The sequence below is a fragment of the Prionailurus bengalensis genome, chromosome F2 (genome assembly GCF_016509475.1).
Source record: "Prionailurus bengalensis isolate Pbe53 chromosome F2, Fcat_Pben_1.1_paternal_pri, whole genome shotgun sequence".
NCBI classification, from domain to species: domain Eukaryota; kingdom Metazoa; phylum Chordata; class Mammalia; order Carnivora; family Felidae; genus Prionailurus; species Prionailurus bengalensis.
The window spans coordinates 30,159,298-30,183,191 of NC_057353.1; the positions used below are offsets into that span (position 1 = coordinate 30,159,298).

Here is a 23,894-nt window from a genome sequence, read left to right on the forward strand (position 1 = left end):
AATGAATATTCTGAGTTTATTCCTTTATTTAATTATACCTAAAACCACTATATGTGTCCATGATAATTAAAATAGAAAAGGGACAAAGCCTTCCCCAACAAGGGACAAAGACAAATAGAAATTATTTCTATTCCTTCCATATGGTAGTACTTGGTTGAGTACTGATGGAATATATCAGTCAGACACATCACTTTATTTTTTTAAGTTTATTTTTGAGAGCGAGAGAGTGAGCGCGAGCAAGCACGAGCAGGGGAGGGGCAGAGAGAGAGGGAGACACAGAATCTGAAGCAGGCTCCAGGCTCTGGGCTATCAGCACAGAGCCCAACGTGGGGCTCGAATTCATGAATGGTGAGATGGTGACCTGAGCCAAAGTTGGACACTTAACTGACTGAGCCATGTAGGTGCTCCAATCAGACGCATCATTTTAAAAAGTTATTTTTGGCATGTATTTTGCATTGATATAAAGACACTGTAATGAAGTTGTGCTACCTCACCCTTCCTCTCACTTGTAATACATTTACATAAATAAAGGTGAATCCTATTGCAAGAGGATCTTTATCAGAGAGAAATGCCCCAAAGCAGTTAGGGGACACCAAGAAAACCATTTCCTCTTCCTAAGCCTGAGATTCCTCATCCAAAAACTTGGGGACCATCTCATTCACTCTTGTAAGTTTCTATGATTCATGTACACACATCAATTTACACATATTGACATACAGTTAAGGCTATACTTCCTGGCCTCATGATGCTAGGCTTAGCCATGTTACGTGTATCTTCTAAAAGTCAGCTCTTCCTTCCTCTGTCGTAAAAGTAGCAATATCCAAAATGCAGTCATTCCTTCCTTCAGCTTAGATCCTAGAGTAATGGTGATATGCAGCAGAGTCACAACCAATCAACAGCTGACATTAAAATAAATGAAATATACCTTTTTTGTTGTTACTAACCATAACCTAATAAAAGCTAGTTAAATACAAAAATTTGCTAATAATTGAATGTCAGTTCATAGCTTAAAACACAAAAACTCAAATTCAATTTAACTGAAAATTGATAATGGAAATGACATAATGGAAATAAATTAAAAGGGAACTTTTAGGAATAAACACATGTGATATGTGTAGTAAAAGAAATGGACTTAACAGAGAATTTTCCTCATCATTTCTGGCTGGAATCCTTACATGACTAATCCAAATAGGAATCAACATTTTTCAAAAACTGTTCTTCATCATTAAGATATTCCAAGATAATATTTCCACCATTATACAAAGGGCAATCCTCCTTAGCAATCCAGGTTTCCAAAGTATGATCCAAGGGTAAGACTTCTCCTGAAGTAACGTGACATAACCTTAATTTCTGTTAAGGGAAATAAATCATACTGTAACAAACAAACATGCTGGTAAAAGAGTATCCCAAAACTTTTACAAAAAAATTATGACCAGTTGTTACCTTAGCTGTTAATTTATTATTGTCATTTTTAAGACTGGTTAAAGAAGCCGCAAAGTCTATGGCTTTTCCGATGCTCCATCGGTGGCAAAAGAACATTGGTTTGCTCTTCTCTTTGCTCCCCTTAGGTAAGAAAACCTGAAGGTAAACTCTTTCTTTCTGTAAAAATAAAAAGTTAAAATATAGATTATGTATATGACACAGGCATCTCTTTTTGTCTCATGACCTCTCTTCCTGTCTTCTCCTGGTTAGAGGACTACCCTCTAATGATACAACTTTTAGTGGGAATACCAATCATAGTACCCATGAATCCACCTAAATGCATGGGCATAGGACTGAAGACCCTAGCCAGGGTGGTCTGTGCAAACAGAAGCATGTAATGTAAAACAGGCCAAGCAAAGCCTTTTCCTGATATTTTTAAAAAAAATTTTTAATGTTTATTTTTGAGAGACAGAGACAGAGCATGAGTAGGGAAGGGGCAGGCTCCAGGCTATGAGCTGTCAGCATACGGCCCGATGTGGGGCTCAAACTCACAAACCGTGAGATCATGACCTGAGCTGAAGTCAGATGCTTAACCGACTGAGCCACCCAGGCACCCCTCCTGGGATTTTTTTTATGTTCAAAAGCTAGAAGGAGGGAAGAGCAATCTGGTTGTTCGTTGTTTTGTTTTGTTTTGTTTTAAGTCTTATTGAATTAAACCTGAAGTTACCTATCTATCCCCCCCAAACCCTCTTAGCTGTTCCTGAACTAATGTGGAAAAGTTTCCTCAAATGGGAAAGGACTCCAACACAGAGAGAAGAGTCAAGGAAACAGATGGACTCTTTCAAGAGGATGAGTCCTGGAATCCAGTCATCCCCTTGAGATCAGATCAATGCATCACTCCCCATTATAGGATAAAAAAAAAATTGTTCTCATTAAGTTATTGTTATCAAATTTCTGTCACTTGCAATTTAAAGTTTCCTGATACATAGTAACATTTCACCTGAAAGGCCTTACTACATATTTAGTTGCAGCAGGGCTCTTGAGAACAAAAGGTCCAAACAATCAATAAAATAAGTACCATAACAAAACAGAACGATTCAGAGATTTGGAGACAGTTCCTCTAGTATTTTATGCCCTATATGCTTCCTTACATTGTATTTTCTTGCTAAGTTAACAAATGCAGAAGGAAAAATAAAGAGAAGCAAGGTGTTTGGCCCCTGATCTTCCCCGATTCCTAACAATTGCTTTAACCAAGTGTGGCTTTACAGACCAATTCCTGCTACAATAAATATTTTGTTATAATTGGATTATCTCTTAATTATAGGGGAAATATCACAATTATGGTAAGAAATAGATTCAACACGATTTCCATCTAAACACAAAGGAATTTAGATTTGTTGAAAACCAGTGAAATGTGTCATAACAGGTAACAAGTATTAAAAGAAAAAAAATTATCAGAAATTCAAGCCTTGGGCCAATTCTATAACCTAATAGTTTCTGCTCCAAAGCAAGGTAACAAGAGCATAAATACAAAAGGAAAGAATGTAAAAGTTACAGCCTCACTGAAAGGAAGGTGTGCAGGAAGGCGCAAGCAAAATATGCTTGAGGATCAAAAACGTAACAAATGCAAACAAGTGATAGGTAGGCTGAGCCACAGACTTTCAAGGTTCCAGAAGACAAAATAGTAGCCAAGAGTTCAGCTTGTGGGTTAATGGGAAACCACAGTGCTGCATGGAGGTAAAGTACCTGGCTCCGGCTCACTGCTTGGAAGGAGAGGCTAGTGTGGGACTTGTGCTCCAGGAAAGAAAGTTGAAGAAGGTGCTGCTGAATGCTGACTACTGCTTACAGAAAGTAATATTTAGGAAAGGCAGAGAAGCACGGATAAAACCTCTTGACAGCAAACAAAGCCAGCATCTTCCAAGTCAGTAAATGGATCCACAATAATCTGAAAATCTCTGGAGGGCAAAAGCCCAAACTGCCAATCTGAAACTTGGATTGGAATGGAAGTCCTGAGTAAGGCTAGTGGAAGAAAATGCAAAATTGCTCCAAAGGAAGAGGTGAGTGACAACAGTGAGATACAGTTAAGAACCTCCTACTCAAGATGAACATGCAGAATCTACCAATGGAAATTCAAAAGTTAACCTTACTATGGGCAGATGAACTAACTGAATTCAAAAAGACATTATAAAAAGTTATTTTTATTTTTTTTATTTTTAAAAAGTTTATTTATTTGGTGGGGAGAGGGGCAGAAAGAAACCCAAACAGGCTATCAGCACAGAGCCCAAAGTGGGGCTTGATCTCACAACTATGAGATCAGGACCTGAGCCAAAAATCAAGAGTTGGACGCTTAACCAACAGCCACCCAGGGACCCCTAAAAGTTTTTTAAATTATGAAATATCCATACAAATGGAACAAGAAGGTGTGAAACAAAAACAAATGAAATAAGACAAGCTATGAAGATCCAATGAGAAATATAAAAATTTTTAAGTACAGTTTCTGAAATAAACTCAAACAGGAGAAATTTTGATAATCTTCAATAAAAAGGCTTAATTGATCTGAAGATGGATTTGAGGAAGTCCTCTAGAATGCCGCACAAATAGATACAAAGATAGAAATTATACATCCCAAAAATAGGTCTAACAAGATTTCAGAAGGAAGCAATATTCAGAGAAAATGACTGTAATTTTCCAAAAGTGAAGAAATAAGTGGAATTAAAGATGTACCTCCAGGCCAAGCTGGGTAATTAAAATAAATCCAGATGTAGAAACATTGCACTGAAATTGGAAAATACCAAACTCTTAAAAGCTACTAGAGAAAGACTGATTACTCATAAAGCAATAAGATTGACAGATGTTTCCCCAATAATAGACAACAGGGAACAATGAATAGTATATTACGAGTTGACAGAGTCTAATGGACAATCCAGCTCAAGTGAGGGCAAAATAAGGGCACTTTCAGACAAAAAAAAAAAAGACTCAAAGAGTTCACCAATGAAGACTCTTAATGAAAGAACTACCAGTAGTTTAGCCACAATAAAAGTGAGTCCTAAGGAAAGGAGAAATTCAAAAAAATATGTTGGCAAATTTAAATAGCTATAGTGCTGACTTAAAAATCATGTGTGAACAAGGATGATGGGATAGGACATATTCAACTTGAGAAAGCATGTCAAACTCCTGTCTCATTCAAGAGGATACAATACCAAGTAACGTTAAATTCTGAGAGACAAATTGGTATTTACTTACATATGTTAAAAATTACAATTGTTAGCACATGTCTATTATCACATTATAAAACATTACAATGGAGAGTCTAGATAATACAGTACAAAAAAGGGAACCAGCTAGTATAATTATTAAAAAAATTAAAACTACCCTTATGTTAATGGGGTGTGATTGTTTACCTGGAAATTGAAGGCAAAGAAAAGCATTTGGTAATGTGACTGAACATCTTTTTTCTCTATATTAAAAGTACCTAGATATAGAGGTTGGGGGAAACATTATGTTCACAACAAAACAAAACCCAGGAGATAATTAGGGATGAAAAGGAATAAGACTTAAATGAAAAACATAAAACGTTACAGAAGTCACTAAAACACGATTTAAATAAATGAAAAGGCATACAAGGTTATTAGACAGGAAGACAATGTTCTATAGCACAAACCCAAAGTGAATCCTTCAGGAATGATACTCAGTCAGGACTTGCTAATAGTCAGAACTTGTTGGGAGACTGAATTTTACTTTAACTTTACAGAAATCCCTAGATAATGTATTGAGGTTTTCCATCAGTTACTTATACCTAGTGAGCAGGGAGAGGCCAGAATCTCCACGATAAAGAGGAAGGTATCAAGAGGGTAAAAATCGTCTTGAGAATAGCCAAGGGGGCTTCTCATAAATGGCCACATCTTTACCTCCTGTCGGCACCATTATTCACAGCTTACATCCTTGTGGGAACTGGAGGACACGGAAAGCCACATTTCTAAAGACCATACTGTGTTCTCATGCTATTTATAATGATTTCTCTCAGTTTCTCTATTTCTCCTTTAAAGAGCCTATGATCTTTAACGTTACTTGCTGGAGTCTGTCACTTAAAACCTTGTCCCATTAGGATAACCATAAAAATCCTAGGTTTGTTTTTTTTTTAAAGTATAATTAATACACAAGGTTATATTAGTTTTGGTGTAAAGCAGTCATTTAACAAGTTTATACAATTATGCTATGTTCACAAGTATAGCTACCATCTGTCCCTATACAATGCTATTACAATGTCATTGACTATATTCCTAATGCTATGTCTCTTATTCCCATGACTTCTTCATTCCGTAACTAAAAGCCTGTATGTCCCACTCCCCTTCACCTGATTTGCTCATCCCCCCATCTCAGAGAAAGTTTTAGTTTAAATAGAATAAGCATGAATAAATATGAAGAAAAAAACTGCTAAGAAAAAAATATAGGTGAACTTACATTATCATATATTAGAACATTCTATAGAGTTATTGCATCAAATCAATTTGGTACTGACCTGGGAGTAAAAAAAAAATATGAGTAGAATAGAATAGGAAATCCAAAAATAGATCCAGTAAAAATAAATCTTAAACTTGTCATGAATTGGAATACCAACTATCATCTTCAAAAGGAAAAATGATTTAATAATTGGTGATGGCAAAGCTAGCTAAAAAACTGGAAGAAAATAAGATTGGGTCCTCAGCTCCTATTACATGCTACAAACAAATTCCAGATGGATTAAAGACAAATGCAAAATGCCAAAAAATAAAAATCCTAAAGAAACCAAAGTGGGGGGTGCGGGGAAGCAGAAAAAGGCACACCTTAGAAAAAATTAAAACACATGTCAACAAGATACATAAGTGAAATCAATATATTTGATATATTTTGAAAACATATCTATAATCAATCTGATTTGGAAAAAGAATATCTATTATATTCCAAGAGTTTCCATAAGAAGTTGTCCAAACAAAATAAAAAGACAGGAGTATGGGTTAACAGGCAACCAAAAAGAAAAATGATCAAAGGGTGATTGAAAGAACAACTACACATGGCTAACAAACATAATAAAAGATGCTCAAACTGAACATGCGAATTAAAGCAATTAGAAGGTATCTTTTTATAGCCATTAGACTGGAACACATTAAAACATATAACAGCTACTAGAAACCATGGTAGGAGGGGAAGCGTACCTCATATCTGGCCACAAGAGGCAGTATATTAAACTGGGTAAGATGGCAGGTTTATCACCCGAGTGATCTTAAATAACTTCAAATCATTCATGTGTGAAATGAGGATATATAATATACCAGGAGGTTGTATTAAGGGAGGTAAAAAAAATTTAAAGCCAAAAATCAATGGCTGGCATAGTGTAATCAGTCAATAAAGGCTATTATAACTATTGCCAGTAGAAATGTAAATTGTTGCAACTTCTTTATAAAGCAGCTTAGCAACATCTATGAAGATTTAAAATACACGTATCCTTTGACCCAACAAACACACTCCTGGGAATTTATCTCACAAAAAGAAGAAACCAGACCAAGACTACTTAGCACAGTAGACAAAACTGGAAACAAAGTGAATGTTCATCAATAGGAAAATGGCAAAGTAAGAATCTACAGACCTGTACATCCACACTATGGAATATTTATCTAGTTTTTAAAGAATGAGTTAGAGCTATACCAGCTCCCTTGAGAAAATTTCTGCTGGGCATTAATAAGGATATATACAGGTAATAATCTACCTAAAACCTGCTTTATTTTCACTTACAGCTATAATCACTATTTGACATGGCAGTATGTATTTAACAGTTAACTCACCGCATTGGAATATAAATTCCATGTTGGCAAGGACTTCTATTTACTCTTGTATACCCAGGGCCTGATATATAGTAGGGGCTCAAAAAAAAAAGTATTGACTAAATGAGATGATGCCATTTTTATAAAATAATGACCAAAAAACATTCTTTATGCGCTTGCATACATATACAAGTAAACATCCACTTATGTAAATTATACACAGGTATACACACATATATATGTATGCACCCATGTATATGTATAAATATATATGTGTATAAAGACACACATTAATGCAAGGGGAAAAGTTATAGCTACAGACATGTGTCATGCTCCATGATGAACTATTAAGTGCATCACGAATCTGTTTTCTGAGGCCAGCCTACTTGGTTTCAATTTGTAATTCACCACTTACTAGCTATGCTTAACCATTTTGTGCCTGAGTTTTCTTACCTGTTAGGCAGAGATAACAGTTCCTATCTCATAAGCATGTTGTGAGGATTAAATGTGTTAGAAGAGGGCCTAGAACAAAGTAAGTGCTATACAAGTTTTTACTATTATGCCTAAGGAATAAAATAATTGCAAAACAATTTGAGCAATATTATTGGATACTTTAGGGCAGCCCTTCTCAACCTTGTCACTATTGACATTTGGGAATGTCAGAAAACTTTTATTGTGGGCACTGTCCTATGTATAGTTAATCTCTGGCCTATGCCCGCTAGATTTCATAGCATCCCCATGCCCAGTTGTGATCAAAATCACCTTCAGTTGAAAACAACTGCTTTAGTGGGAGGGACATGGACACAGGAGCGTGTGTTTGGTTTTTCTCCTTACAGATCTGTTAAAAGTTACACTTGTAAAGGCATGTACTACATTTGCAATTTTAAAACCAACAAATGAAGTTTTTTTAAAAAAAAAAAAAGGAAAATATTAAGAACAATCACTAACAAAAGAAGACTGTAATCAATGGTTTCTAAACCAGCAGAATAAAAGGGAATATAGAAAATGCAATCAACATGAAGGATTGAGGAAAGAGAAATAAATCAAGGAAAAGGATAAGCAGAAAGCGTAAGATGGAAGAAGTATGTTCAAATGTATCAGTGATCACAATAAATACAAATGGATTCAACTCACCTATAAAGAGATATTATCAACCTGGATTAAAAAAAGAAAGTCCAGCTATATGCTGCTTACAAAAGACACCCTAAAACAAAACACAGAAAAGTTGAATATAAAAGGGATTTTAAAAGGACGTAACAGTTAAGCATTCACTAAGAGAAAGCTAGTGAAACAGTATTATAATTCACAATAGAATTTAAGGTAAAATTCATAACGATACAACGATGAAAAAATTTCATGTACCTGATAATTTTATTTAGAAAAAACATTAGAATTACAAGAAAGAAATCTGACAAAATCAGTTGTGGCAGGAGATTTTAACACCCTCAGTCTCAGAAACCAATAGATCAAGCAGACCAAAAACTAGTACGCACACACGTACACACAGACATGCATATCAATACATACAAACGGGAGGGGTGGCAGGAGAAAGGCTGCAAATGACAAAGCAAAATGAGCAAAATGTAAGTAACTGGTACATTTGGATAAAGGATGTGGAAAAAAAATCATTGTACTACTTTTGTAACTTCTGTGTTTAAAACTGTATCAAGTTACCAAATAAAAAACCCACACTCAAACAAGTAGGTTGAAAATAAATTCACTGTCAAGGTGAGAAGATGGAAAAAGATCAGAAAATCCAACATAAAAGGAAATATAAAAATCAGAATTTAGTGACATTGAAAGCAGAAAACCAGTAGAAAGGTCAATCAAACCAAGATATGCTTCTTACAACTAAAATATAAACACACACACACACACACACACACACAAAGAATTTATACATATTCATGATATAAAGTCCTAGCAAACTAGGAACAGAAAGAAGTACTGCTCACCTGATAAAGGCTTCTACTGAAAATTTACAGCAAATGTAGTATTTACTGATGAAACTTTAAAATCATTTGCATTAAAGTCAGAGAAATGATGAAGAATCCTACTATCACCCACATTATTCAAGATGTTCTGGAGATCTCAGCCAATACACTAAGACAATAATAATGAGAAAGAGAAAAGAAAATTTGGCAAACACACACACACACACACAACCACAAAACTGTCATTTGCAGAAGATAAGGCTACACAGAAAACATCCCAGAAAATCTAACTATGGGTACTCCTAGGAAGATTATTTGCTGGATAGAAGGACAACATACAACAAACAACGAGCAATAATCAGTCATGAAAGTAAATTTTTTTTAAGTTATTTACAATGGGGGCGCCATTTAAGTTATTTACAATGGGTGGCTCAGTCGGTTAAGCGTCTGACTTCAGGTCATGATCTCAAAGTTCGTGAGTTTGAGCCTGGCATCGGCTCTGTGCTGACAGCTGGAGCCTGCTTCAGATTCTGTGTTTCCCTCTCCCTCTGGCCCTCCTGCACTCACATGCTGTCTCTCTCAAAAATAAACATTTAGAAAAAAAAAATTTTTAAGTTATTTACAATGGCAGCAAAAACAATTAGCAGACTAAGATATATAAATATATATGTAATATATATATGCATTATAAAATGTTAAAGATCTAAAAAAAGACCTAAAGAAAAGTTGGAAAGATCAATCATACACATAGATGGGAAGAATCAAAATTCTAAAGATGTCAACTGTCTCTAGTTTAAAATTTAGCATTAATTCCTATCAAAATTGCAATTTCAAAGAATGGGACAAAGTGGTCGTAGGTTTTTGGTTTTTTTTTTGTTTGTTTGTTTGTTTGTTTTTTTACAAGTGAATAAATTGCCAAGAACAGATGTGACTGAAAGAATAACATGGACAGACTTGTCCTTATTATAAAGCTATGATAATTAAGACAGTTTGATATTAATGCAAAGACAAACAGACCAAAGGAACTGAACTGAGATCCCTAAATTAGTCTTACATGTCTAGAACAATATGGTGTATGACAAAGGTATCATTATAAGGAGGAACTCATGATCTTATGTTATGACAACAGGAAATCCCTACTGGGGGAAAAAAAAATCTCTATTTACAACTAAATTCGAAATGGAACAAAGAGTTAATTTTTTTTTAACTTCTGAAAGAAAATATAAGAAAATCTCATTTCCAAACATACAAATTAAGGAAAACGATAAATTTGAGTACATTAACATTCTGAAGTCTGAACTACTAAAGAGATTAAAAGCAAAGTGAAAACAAGCCATAGACTGAGAAGGTATGTGACATCCATTTACTCAAGAAAGCATCAGAATTCAGAATATATGAACAATCCTATAATTTTTAGCAGTACCAAAAAAAAAAAACCAAAACCCAACAGAAAAATTGTGCAAAGGATATGAATAATTTACACAGGTAAAATGGCCAATAAGTCAATGCAAAGTAGCTGAACCTTATTAGTCACAAAGGAAATTCAACTTTAAACTTCAGTAAATTTAGAAACAAGAAACACCAACTCTCAGCCACTGTAGGAATGAGATAAATCAGTACAACAACTGACAACAGTCTAATAAAGCTGAAGATAAGCAAACTCCATGACCCAGCTTGTCTATTTCTAGGTATATTCCCTAAAGTAGCATTTTTCAATCTGATGGTCTCAATCCTTTAGGGGTTATAAAATCAACAGTCTTTAAAATAAAACAGAATAAAAAACATCAGAGTATATAACACATAAGGCTAGTATGTAACATATAAGGCTATGTATTACGGATAACGTGTTAAGCTATGTATATAGGTATGTAGTATGTACGTACACAAGTACCTACTGGAATGTTCTATAAAATATAATGGATATTATGGAGTTTTAAAGGGACCACACTAGAAAAACATTCCCACATATACACAAGGATGTTCACTGTTATAACAGTTTATAATAGCAAAATATCTGAAAAACATCTGAATCTTCATTAGGAAAATGGATAATTTGTGGCATATTCATACTATGGAATAATGTATACCTACTAAAATGAATGAACTAAATGCATCAGCATGGACAAATGTTAAAAATATGATGCCAAGTGAAAAAAAGAGTTGATCTGGTTCACTGTGACTTCTCAAAGTGAAAAAGTCAAAATTATTATCTACGCAGATATATACCATATACCAGAAACAATACATTTCAAGTTCAGATTAGTTGTTACTTGATGGGTGGGAGGAGTCCAAAGGGGGCTATATTTGAAACATTTTTGTTTTTCAAAATCTGAGACCAACCTGTGGTAATGACTTATCTCCATCAGCATGCATCTTTAATTTCATCAGCGCTACCTTTGCAGCCGTTTCACTGTTTTTTGCACCTTTCCTTCGTTTACTTGCTGTCCCTCCTGTCTTAGAATCTAAGAAATAAGTATAGGCATATAAGCACATAGAATTTTTACATTAAAAATTTCCAGAGTTCTATTATTTGTTATAGTTTTGAAATATACACAAATAACACATAATAGTTATACAGAACCACATTTTTTTGTTGGTATCATACATGACTATTATAAAAATATCATCAAGGTTGATCTAAGCAATCTCTACAGAAAAAACTCACTGTTATGTGCTTTCCTTTCCAATTTAAGCCTATTTAATCCAAAACAAATCACTAACATTCCTACAGAAAACTTTTTTTTTAATATTTATTTATTTTTGAGAGAGAGACAGAGCATGAGTTGGGGAGGAGCAGAGAGAGAGGGAGACACAGAATCTGAAGCAGACTCCAGGCTCTGAGCTGTCCGCACAGAGCCCGATGTGGGGATTGAACTCAGGAACTGTGAGATCGTGACCTGAGCTGAAGTCGGACACTTAACTGACTGAGCCACCCAGGTACCCCTGCAGAAAACTTTTAAGATTTGGTCATAGATTTTAATAAAGGTACTATCCTTAATACAGAATGAAAATTCTGAACATGTTGGCAGAGAGACTGGTTTAAGCAACAGATACATTCTTCCCAGCACCTCAGATTATCAGCAGCATTCACAGAACAGCTGATGAGACTTAATGATTAGTCTTTAGAGAAAGCAAACCACTGTGCTGGCCTTATGAATACCATTTCCAGCCATGATACTTGACCAGCTGATCTAAGTGGCCCAGTAAAAGAGAATATCGGGTAAGTACTTCCATAGAATTTCCAATCTTTCATTGGTCAGCATTCTAAGAAATATGGGCACATAAATGCCATCAAAATCTATACCAGGTTGAACCACTGGGGCCATTAAAAACACACTCCAGGGGTGCCTGGGTGGCTCCATTGGTTAAGCATCCAACTTTGGCTCAGGTCATGATCTCACAATTCATGAGTTCAAGCCCCATGTTGGACTGTGCTGACAGCTCAGAGCCTGGAGCCTGCTTCAGATTCTGGCTGTCTGTCTGTCTGTCTGTCTCTCTCTCTCTCTCTGCCTCTCCCCTGCTCACTCTCTTTCTCTCAAAAATTAACATTAAAAAAAAAAAAAAACCACCTTCCTTAAGAGGCAAGCTGACATAAGAAGCAGGACTCCATAACTAACAGATATACAGCAGTAAGGAAACAACCAAACTTTCTAGATACTTGCCAATAATGTCTTTAACAAGTTTCTGAGTGGCAGCCATACGAGGCTTAGGAATTTCCAGTTTTTCACATTCATGATCTGACTGATGACGGTGCCTATGAGCAACAGAAGAGTGACACTAGTTCACGTATTTGCAAGACTTAAACAGATACATAGAATTTGAATGGTCTGAGTGATCACCTCAGGCAAAAATTCTTCTCACAGTAAGGACATTTAACTGGCACAAGCTCTCTTTCAGCACAGTCCCTGAATGAGCATGGGTAAGACGTGGGCTTATCCGACTTCAGTCTCTCATTGATTATGGTCACCTGAAAATGGAAAAAGGAGGAAATGGCATTATAGAGTTCATATATAACACAAATCAACATCTATTTTGGAAGGCAACATATGTAACATTTTTGCTTAAACTTGTTAGAGCAACTTACATTCTCTCACCTAACAGATTATAATAAATGTTTGTGTGATAAATGATTACTGTGCTGACTGTTCTACATTTTCATAACTTTCTTACTATGGTGTATTTATCTTCTAAGTCAAGTTAAAATGACTATTCAGTTACTCTTCATAATTTTAGAGTTCTACTCTGTACCAGTCCTAAACAAAGATGCCCCCATAATAATATGCTTAGGTGACCATCTCATCAACCCTCAAAGAGCAAGTCATAACTACTTTCTACGCTGACTTTAGTTTAATACGTATATATATGAAAGAACACTTAAAATTATGTTTATGATACAGAAGATTAAAGACAGTTTCTGTAATGATACATTCTCTATTCTGCATGTATTATTGTATTACCAGCAAATATTACATCAGAAGAAGAGATGTTACAAGATTAAAAAATATATACATCCAGGTCAGGATAGTTTGAGTTTTAAATAACCATGTTTATAGAGTTGAATGAACTTTTGCAGGCTCCGTGATGTCAACCCAGAGCCTCATGTAGAGCTGGATCTCATCAACCCTCTGATCAGGAGGTGAGCCAAAATCAAGAGTCAGACGCTCAATCACCTGAGCCACCGGGTGCCCCAAGATAATTTCTTAAAATCTACAACCAAAGGGCATTCCTCTATATAAATGGTAGTTATACCTTGTTGGAATTAATTTTAATATTCATTTTGAGAGGAAGAGAGAGCACACAAGCACAAGAGGGGAGAGGGAGGGAAGGGGGGGAGAGGGAGGGAATAGGGAGGGGGAGGGGGAGGGAGGAGGGGGAGGGGGGAGGGGGAGGGGGGAGAGGAGCAGCAGCAGCAGCAGCAGCAGCAGCAGCAGGGGACATGCAGAGGGAGAGGAAGAGAGAAAATCCCAAGCAGGCTCCTCCATGCTGTTAGGAGGAGATCATGAGATCATGACCTGAGCTGAAATCCAGTCAGACACTTAACTGACTGAGCCACCTAGGTGCCCCTTGGGGTTAACTTCTTAACTACTTTTGTTCTAATGGTCCACTGGTAAGACGATTTTCAATTCATTATTTAATTAATTAGATCTAACTGACATTGCACAAGAGACGTTCATAGAAGTCAAATATTGTAAGAAAAAGGAAAGTACGAGGATTTACAAGCTGCATAAGAAACATTAATATGTTTACTATATGACTATTTCTCTCCAACTAATCCTGCATAATACCAATATGCTAATTTTTATTTTCATCACATAAATCACCTCAACCTCAAAGGACCAGATTTGAACTGAAGTTCATTTAACTCGAATTTTCTATAATTGAGAGAACAGATATAAAAATCCTCAGTAAAGTGCTTGGTAATTGCTGGTCAGGAATAAATACTAACTGAGAAGTGTGGGTCAAATGCTTCTTTCTAAATGGAGTGAGCTCAGTTTAACTTTCTGCCTTTCTCGGACCACAGGAGGTGGAGCCACTTATTATGAGTTGGAGAAAATTACATGTGGCATGCTGGGCTCAGCTTTCTCTTCGAGGCCTAACCTGGTGAAGCACTGTGTGATTGGTGGGAAAATCTGCCTAATTCTGAATCTCCTTTGCACCCTAGTAGGCTCTACACTAAGCTTCATTCAGTTTATCCTTTATGAGTAATAAAGAGGATACTTTGGCTTCTATTTAACAGCCCTTATTAATGTCTCAACTTGGTCAGAATTGGTGTGGGGATTTTTATCGGACTACAAGTTTGTTCTTGGTGATCTAAGGCCAATCGAGTCAGAACAATCTGCAACCACACAATCCTAACACCAGGATCCAGGGAAAATGAACAAAACAGTGAAGGTGAACTGGAAGGAGTATATGATGAGGCTGTTAATTCCACTGTATATTTATAAATATAGAGCCTAAAGCTGTAAGTGGGCTAAGTAAACATAACTGAAATATACAAGAATCCTAACGATTTGTCATTACTATGGAGACCAATTTTTCTTTAAAACAAACCATGAAAAATAACAAAATGAAGTAAGAGCCTCTTTACATCATCAGTTTAGTATGCCAAATTTTAATCTGTGGTACACTGACTGGTTTTAAACTGAATCCAATTCAAAATCAAAGGACATAAAAAGAAACATGTTTTATTAGAACTATTAACATACCTCACGACAGCTGTGTGACTCCCTGCTTCTGTGTTCAAGGCTTAAATAATTTAAAAAAAAAGTGTTTATTTAAATACAAACAATCAAATATAACTACAGTTAATTGGAGATATTTTAGTGGTTAGTATCCTTAAGATTAGTTACACTACATTAAAACTGCATATAATAAGCTGAAATGGTAAAAGGTAGAGCATCTAGAGTCTCAAAACCCAATTGTTGAACGTACACAAATACGATTCACCACTCTAAGATACCTTTGAGTGCTCCAAGGTGTGTGCAAATAAAAGGAGTTAAAAGATTCTTTGTATTTCTCAAAGACCATCAGAAATAAAATGTCAAAGAAGTGCTCTTGTTCTAAAGGACTTAAAAATATGCATTACTTTTATTTAATCCTAATAAATCTTTGAGTGATCTTCTGAAAATAATTCTTTCAGTGTTCTATTTAATCAGTGAAATGCCTAAAACATGAAAGTTTAATTACAAAGAAAACACATTTTCCAAAAATCTTTGGTTAGGTCCCAGGTTTTACTTTGCATGTGATATGTGTACAAAGAACATGTGATAGCCAACTTAAGAGATGTATAGGTTGGGCTCTTCATTTGATTAACTAAGATGAAGAGTAGTAACAATACCTGGATTTTTTTTTCTACCATATTTTTTGAATTGTGGATATGTTCTCCCCTTACGATTAAGACACAAATACAACTTTTACACACACACAAAAAATCACACACATAAATCCATTTCTGAAAGTTTGAAGTTTAGCCACATATATCCACAAGTAATCAGAGCCTATGCCTAATCTTTTTTCTAATTATGAATATAAAATATCAATGGCTGAAGTAAGAACTATTTTAAATCATTCTGCTTTTCAGAAATAAATGTCTTATTACAAACACTAAAATTATTCCCAAATGCTGCATAAAGATTTAACTTACCAAAATACTCCTGAACAACCATCACAAACAAATGGGAGAAAATCTAAAATTGAGGGAAAATGTTATAATGTTATATGCACTGGTCAGTATCCAATTTAGTTTCCTTAAAAAGATTTTTAGAAGTACTGAACTACATCTATTGGAGAACTTTCCTTTTTGACCAATATCCTAGTGTAACAAGTAGCTAAACAAAAGCTACCAAAACCTCAAGCACGGAGAGTAACTGGATTATCAGAAGATAAATGTTACTTGTAGTGTGCTAAATCAGAAAAAAAGTTCTGGGTTGTTATGGTTGACCAGATTTACTATGTGTTATTTCTGAGTACCTTATACTGCAGAAGTCCTGCATTTGAAGTGAAAATCCTGGGTTTCAATTATGATTCCACAGTTTATTAATCTAGCAACACTACAAACTGTTTAACAGTAGAGCTTTGTGGGAGGCGGTGGAAAGAAGAAGGCAGAGTAGGAGGATTCTGAGCTCACCTCCTCCCATCAGCAAACCAAGATAACAGCTACATCTGAAAACCACCTGAAGACAGCTAGAACAGACTTTCCACACTTAATCCTACCGAGAGAGGCCACACTAGAAGTGTAGGAGGGGTGCAGACAGTTAGGAACCAAACCTGTGTAAGACTTCCCATCAGTGGAAGAGACACCACAAAACACAGAAAAGCTAGAGGATCAGAGCCCATACCGTGCACCCCAGTCACTGGGAACAGGAAGTCCCAGAACATCTGGCTTTGAAAACCAGGGAGGCTAAACTTGGCAAATTTCTAAAATCAGCGGGGCTTAACTCCAGGTACTTCAAAAATCTCCAAGAGCTGGAGGCAATAGTAAATTGAGTCCTGACCCTTAAAGAGCCAACATGATAAATAACTGCTAGAGACTAGCACAGAAGCAGCAGTTTGAAAAACACCTGGGGTATTCATGAAAGCAATTCATTTACTAATCTCAGAGTGTGCACTAGAGAGACAGGGATCTCCAGCAGACCTCTCCAAGAACAAAAGTGCTAGGAGGCACCATTTCTCTTCTCCTCTCCCAGGCCAGATAGCTGTACGCTTGGAGAAACGAGCACTAACTACCGACCACCTTGCCAGCACCCTGTGTCTGCCCATGTATTCACCTGCGTTTCCACCACATCCAACCCGCTCACTTCAGCAGACTCCCTCCAGAGTGGCTCCTCTCCTGTCACACTACAAGCAGTCCCAGCAGGGACCAGTGTCACTCCAAAGCGACTCCTGCCCTGGGGAGAGATGGAGATAATCCCACACACCAGTCTGCCCAAAGTTCCAGCAACTTTTAGCAGGCCACGCAGCAGGGAAAGCCCTGCCATTCAGTGGGACCACAGAGGCTGACGGCAGACACCTAGTCTGATTGCTGGCCCACTCACCTACAGGCCCACCAAGGTCTCTCAACAATATAGGAACCAAACTCCGCCCAGTAGCAGGCAAAGTAGGTCTTGCAGCCAACAGGGATGAAGGCAAAGGAGGCTCAGGCACAACAGTGTGCACACAGCCCATCCAGAAGACATCCCTGGAACAGATGGTTCTAGCAACCAGAGGGTACTGTGCTACAAGGCACCACAGGACCTCTTCTACAGAAGTACACTAACTTTCACCACCAAGACACATAGCAGATCTCCCAAATACAAACATGGAGAGTTACACAGTATGCAGAGGCAGGAATAGGTCCCAAATGAAAGAACAGGGCAAAGTCACAGAAAAGAGCTAGAAGAAACTGAGATAAGCACTATGCCCAAAAAAGCAAGTATTAGTCACAAAGATACTCAATGGACTTGAGAAAAGAATGGATGAAATCAGTGAGAACTTCAACACATAGACAGAAAATGTAAAACAGAACCAGTCAGAGATGAAGAATTCAGTAACTGAAATAAACACACTAGAGAGAACAAGAGATTAGGAAAGGCAGAGGAACAGATCAGCAATCTACAAGACAGGATAATGAAAAGCAACCAAGCTGGAGAACAAAAAGAAAAAACAATAAATGAGAATAGGATAAGGGAACTCAGCAACATCATCAAGCGTACTAATAAGCACGTGATAGGGAGCCCAGAAGAAGAGAGAGATGGGGGCAGAAAAATTACTTGAATAATAACAAACATACCAAATCTGAGGAAGGAAACAGCCATCCATATCTAAGAAGTGAAGACAACCTATAACAAGATGTACTCAAGAGGGTTCATACCAATTATAATTAACATGGCAAAAAGACAATTTTAAAAGCAGCAAGAAAAAAAAAAAAAAAACCCAGGCATATATATAAGGAAAACTCCATAAGGCTACCAGCAAAAACTTTTTAGGCCAGAAGGTAGTGGCATGATATATTCAAAGTACTAAAAGGAAAAAACCTGCAAACAAAAATACTCTACCCATCAAGGTTATCACTCGGTATAGAAGGAGAGATAAAGTTTCCCAGATAAGCGAAAGTTAAAGGAGTTCATGACCACTAAACCAGCCCTACACAAGACGTTGAAGGGAATTCTGAGTGGAAAGAAAACACCTTAAGTAGAAGAAACTTACAAAAGGAAAATATTCCACAGGTAAAAGCAAACATATAATAAAGGTAGTAGATAAATCACTTATAAACCAGCATGGAAATTAAAAGGCAGTAATTAAGGATATCTACAAAAATGAGTCCTAAAATTAGGTAAAACATGAAATATACATAAAACATGGGTGGGGGGTGGAGAGTAAAAATTTAGTGTTTTTTAAAATGTTCAAGTTTAAGTAACCATCACATTAATATAAACTGCTGTATGCATAAGATGTTATATATGAACCTCACAGTAACCATAAATCAAAAACCTGTAAGACATACACAAATAATAAAGAGAAAGAAATACAAGCATAACACTAAAGAAAGCCATCAAACCACAAGAGAAGAGAAAAAGGAACATGAGCACTACAAAAACAACCATGAAACAAGTAACAAAATGGCAATAAGTACATACTTGTCAATAATTACTTTAAATGTAAATGGACTAAATGCTCCAATCAAAAGACATAGGGCAACTGAATGGATTAAAAAACGAGACCCATCTATATGCTACCTATAAGGGACTTACTTCAGACCTAAAGACACACAAACAGACTGAAAGTAAAGGGCTGAAAAAAACCTAACATGCAAATGGAAGCCAAAAAAAGGCCAAGGCAACAAACACTGTAACAAGAGACAAAGCCTACTACATGAAGACAAAAAGTAACAATCCAACATGAAGATATAACAATTGTAAATATCTATGTACCCAACATAGAAAAACTCAAATACATAAAGCAATTACTAACAGACATAAAGGGAGAAACTGACAGCAATATAAAAATAGTGGGGCACTTTAACAATCCACTTGCATCAATGGATAAATCATCCAAACAGAAAATCAATATGGAAACAGTGATTTTGAATGAAACATTAGACCAAATGGACCTAACAGACATATACAGGACATTCCATCCAAAAACAGAATACATTCTCTAAGACAGATCACATATTGGGCCACAAAACTAGTCTCAATAAATTTAGGAAGACTGTCCAACTAGGATGGTATGAAACGAGAAATCCATTACAAGAAAAAGTCTGGAAAGACCGTAAATACTTGGAGGCTCAACAACATGCTATCAAATAATGAATCAACAGAGGAAATCAAAAATACATGAAGATAAATGAAAATGAAAACACAATGGTCTAAAATCTTACATGGTCAAATAACCTACAAAATAGGAGGCAAGAATATGCAATGGAAAAAGAGTCTCTTCAATAAATGGTGTTTGGAAAACTGAACATGTAAAAGAATGAAACTGAACAAATTTCTTACACCATACACAAAAATAAACTCAAAATGGATTAAAGACTTACATGTGAGACCTGAAAACATAAAACTCCTAGAAAACTTAGGTAAGGGTAACAAAAACAAACTTGGGACTACAGCTAATAAAAAGCTTTTGTGCACTGAAGGAAAACATTAACAAAAAGGCAATCTACTGAATGGGAGAAGATATTTGCAAATGATCTGACAAGGGGTGAATATCCCAAATATAAAAAAATAATAAATAAATAAATAACTTATACAACTCAAAAACCAAAAAAAACCCCACAAATAACTCCATTAAAAAAAAAAAATGAGCAGAGGACCTGAATATACCTTTTTCCAAAGAAGATATAGAAATGGCCAATAGAACTATGAAAAGATGTTTAAATCACTAATCCTCAAGAAAATGCAAATCAAAACCACAATGAAATATCACCTTACACCTCTCAGAACGGCTAAAATCAAAAACACAAGAAATAAGTGTCTGCAAAGATGTGGAGAAAAGAGACCCTCATACACTGTTGGTAAGAATGTAAATTGGTTCAGTCACTGTGAAAAACAGTATGGAGGTTCCTGAAAAAGTTAAAAATAGAAATACCATATGATCCAATAATCTCACTACTCACTATTGACCCAAAGAAAATAAAAACAGTAATTCAAAAAGTTCTATGCATCCCTGTGTTTACTGCAGCAGTATTTACAATAGCCAAGATACGGAAGCAGCCCAAGTGTCCATCAACAGAGGAATGGATAAAGAAGTGGTATGTATACATACTATGGAATATTACTCAGCCGTAAAGAATGAGATCTTGCCATTTGTGACAACATAAATGAACCAGAAGAGTATCATAAATGAAATACCATATGATTTCACTTGTACGTGGAACCTAAAAAACAAAACAGAGAAACCAAAAACCTGACAACTACATAAAACAAACTGCTGGTTGCCAGAGGACAGGTGGGTGAGAAGATGGGCGAAATAGATAAAGGGGATTAAGAGGTACAAACTTCCAGGTATAAAGTAATTAAGTCACAGAAATGAAAGGTACAGCATAGTGAATATAATCAATAATATTATAACAACATTGTATGGTGACAATGGTGACTACATTTATCATGGTAAGCACTGAGTAATACATATGGAATTGCTGAATCTATATATTACACACCTGAAACTAATAACATTGTATGTTAACTATGCCAATTAAAAAGTTATAGGGAAATAAAATGAACCATCTGTATTACTCAGTAAAATATTTAAAAAAAATAGGGCTTTGGACATATATCTGATATGGAATATAGTACTCTGTGTGTGTATGCACACAAAACCAAAGCTCTATTATCAGGTAGTATAGACATAAATAGATATAGGTACAGGCATATCATGTCTGTATGTACATGTTTATATGTGTGTACATATTTCTATACTGTATGTCACACGTACTTCACAGGTTAATTGCAAAAACCAAATGAGATAGATGTAAAAGAATAGGAAGTAACTAATTAGTAATAACTGCAACAATTAACTTGTTTTGAATACACTGAACTCAGAAAAATCCTGTGGTGACTATGGGGAAATGTGTTCAAAGATACTTCAGAAATCCAATAGATAAATTGATACTGCCATATTTAGTCCTGAATTGTTTTTCCTTTCTGTTGAGGAACAACTAAGTTAGGAAATGAATTTTTGAAAAGCACACAAAAGTATCCACTCTCACTAGATACAATCACTCTCCAAATTATTGACTGTTTAAACTATTTTGACCTCGTATTACAGTATACAGCCAAGTGAAGCTGCAAATGTCCAATCACACCACTTTTACAAAGTGAAGACAAAAGGCACCACACTTTACAGAAAGACTACAATTGCCCTGCAAAAGATCTCATCCTACAGGATACCTTATCCAAAACAGAAAGAAGAGATCCTATTATAATCCACAGGGATCCCTGGATAATTCAGTTTGTGGAACAAGAGACTGAGCAAAGCTCTTCTTCTTATACCTCAGAAGTAGCCTAAGTGAATTGACACCATTGTTCTGAAGTACGACACTGTGAGCATGTTTCAGGCCAAGGAAGTATGTATTCATTTGTCAACAAGAAACTGAACCATAAAATACTGTTCAACTTTTATGCCTCTTTTAAATTGGAGAAACTGTACATGCTTGCACTTTTGGTGATGAACTAAAAATTAAATGCAAACCAAGAGGACCCAGAAGGAAGAGTTAAGATGAAGGTAATTTCCTGACACCATCCCTCTATCCAACCAAAAGCTAAACGAAATTTAGGATACTCACATGATACCCTCTAAAAACCCCCTCTCCACTAGTCCAAAAGAGCTACACCCTGGTCTCATTTCATATATATTTATACTTTAAGAGCTATCAGAAGTTGGTAGATACCATGGATTTGGTAATCAGGTATACAAGACATAAACATAACTTACAGTCAAAACCCAATTGGCTAAGGTTCTCTGTGAAAGATGTGCAAGGAAATAGGTTTCCTGAACGGCTGGCCATGACAGCTAGTGGTAAAAGATACACATAGAGTGCTGTAGGTAACAAGAACCTACCAGGGATTGTGCCCTTTTGCCCACTGACCACAACAGGTATCACGAATCAGTTGTAACATTCCCATGAAATCTGAGCTAAATGTCAAGAGTACTCCATTCACCAGGTACCTACTACCAATAACCGAGGCTGCAATGAGAGATGAAACCTGTTTGCCACCCAGGCAAACAGTGGCCAACAGTCATAGCACACATTTGGGAGTGAAACTTGGGTACCAAAGACTGAGCATTCTATATGGCTCTAATGCTTTGGGAACTTGCCTGCTCCAGATGCAGGCCATCCTAAGGCCTGTGCCATACTACCACTGACTATTACATTGGACTGTGTGCATATCACATCGTCTCTCAGTTCAGCATAGAGAGAACATCACCTTATTAATGCTCCAAACTGCCGATTATTCTGAAAGCTTTTCTATGGAAAAGATCGTGTTTTATACCCTCCTATGCAGTTCCAGCACCAAAACTGATGCTCAATAAATGTTGAGTCAGTGATATTCAAAGAATGACATAACTGAGTGAGCATGGTGATCATCCTAGTAGAAACCCGAGGAGGAGAGTCTGATCAAAGCTAAGGGCGTTCTCACTAGAAGCTGCGAAGACCGGGTTTAAAACGGATCTCGCTCAACTCCTTCATCTGACAGATGAGGAACAGATAAATAGTTTGGGAAAGAGAGGTGTCTTGCCCAAGGCCGCAGTGGCAGGACCAGAGGGGAACACAGGTCTCCACACTCCCAGACCTAAGTGTCAGAAAGGACTGGGAGCGACGCAACTTCTTGGCAAAGCGCACTCGAAACCCAAAATGAACACTGCAAGCCATGTTTCCAGAAATTGCATAGTTCCCTTCCAAAGAGACCGCCAGACTGCCAAAGGCTCAGGGGCAACAAAAATACCAACACATCTCACTGCCGACCCAGGAGGGACGTACCCGCCCTGCCTCCTCAGACTCGACCCCGCCCCACGACCTCCCCTCACCCGCCGCCACTGCCCGTGGAGGCTCAGCAGGGTACACATCTACCACGCCTAGAGTGAAGGACAGCTAGATCACCTCGCTGCCGGCAATGCTCCACCTGGCAGTGCTGTCCTATGTCCAATTCCGCCATAGCACAGCGCCGCAAGAGGCGGGGCTACGACTCACGCGCTGCGCCTGCTGGGAGGGTGGCGGACCTCGGGGCGGAGCCTGCAGGTGGGTTGGTGCATTCACCGG

At 36.7% G+C, this 23,894-nt stretch overlaps 1 protein-coding gene across 2 annotated transcripts; it reads right to left on the minus strand.

Annotated features, from left to right (window-relative positions):
- Window positions 1–4: 4 nt before the first annotated feature.
- ZFAND1 (zinc finger AN1-type containing 1) lies at window positions 5–23,836 on the minus strand. Of its 2 annotated transcripts, XM_043601276.1 has the most exons (9): window positions 23,736–23,806; window positions 16,299–16,341; window positions 15,361–15,400; window positions 12,994–13,121; window positions 12,817–12,908; window positions 11,495–11,616; window positions 1,444–1,599; window positions 1,176–1,350; window positions 537–855 (listed from the first exon to the last, which is right to left on the minus strand). In XM_043601276.1, exons 1-8 carry the CDS (start codon window positions 23,788–23,790, stop codon window positions 1,180–1,182), a joined length of 807 nt encoding a protein of 268 aa, XP_043457211.1. In that variant the 5' UTR covers window positions 23,791–23,806; the 3' UTR covers window positions 537–855; window positions 1,176–1,179. The 2 variants fall into 2 exon arrangements, with proteins under 2 accessions (XP_043457210.1, XP_043457211.1); XM_043601275.1 differs by having other exon boundaries at window positions 5–1,350; window positions 23,736–23,836.
- Window positions 23,837–23,894: the final 58 nt, after the last annotated feature.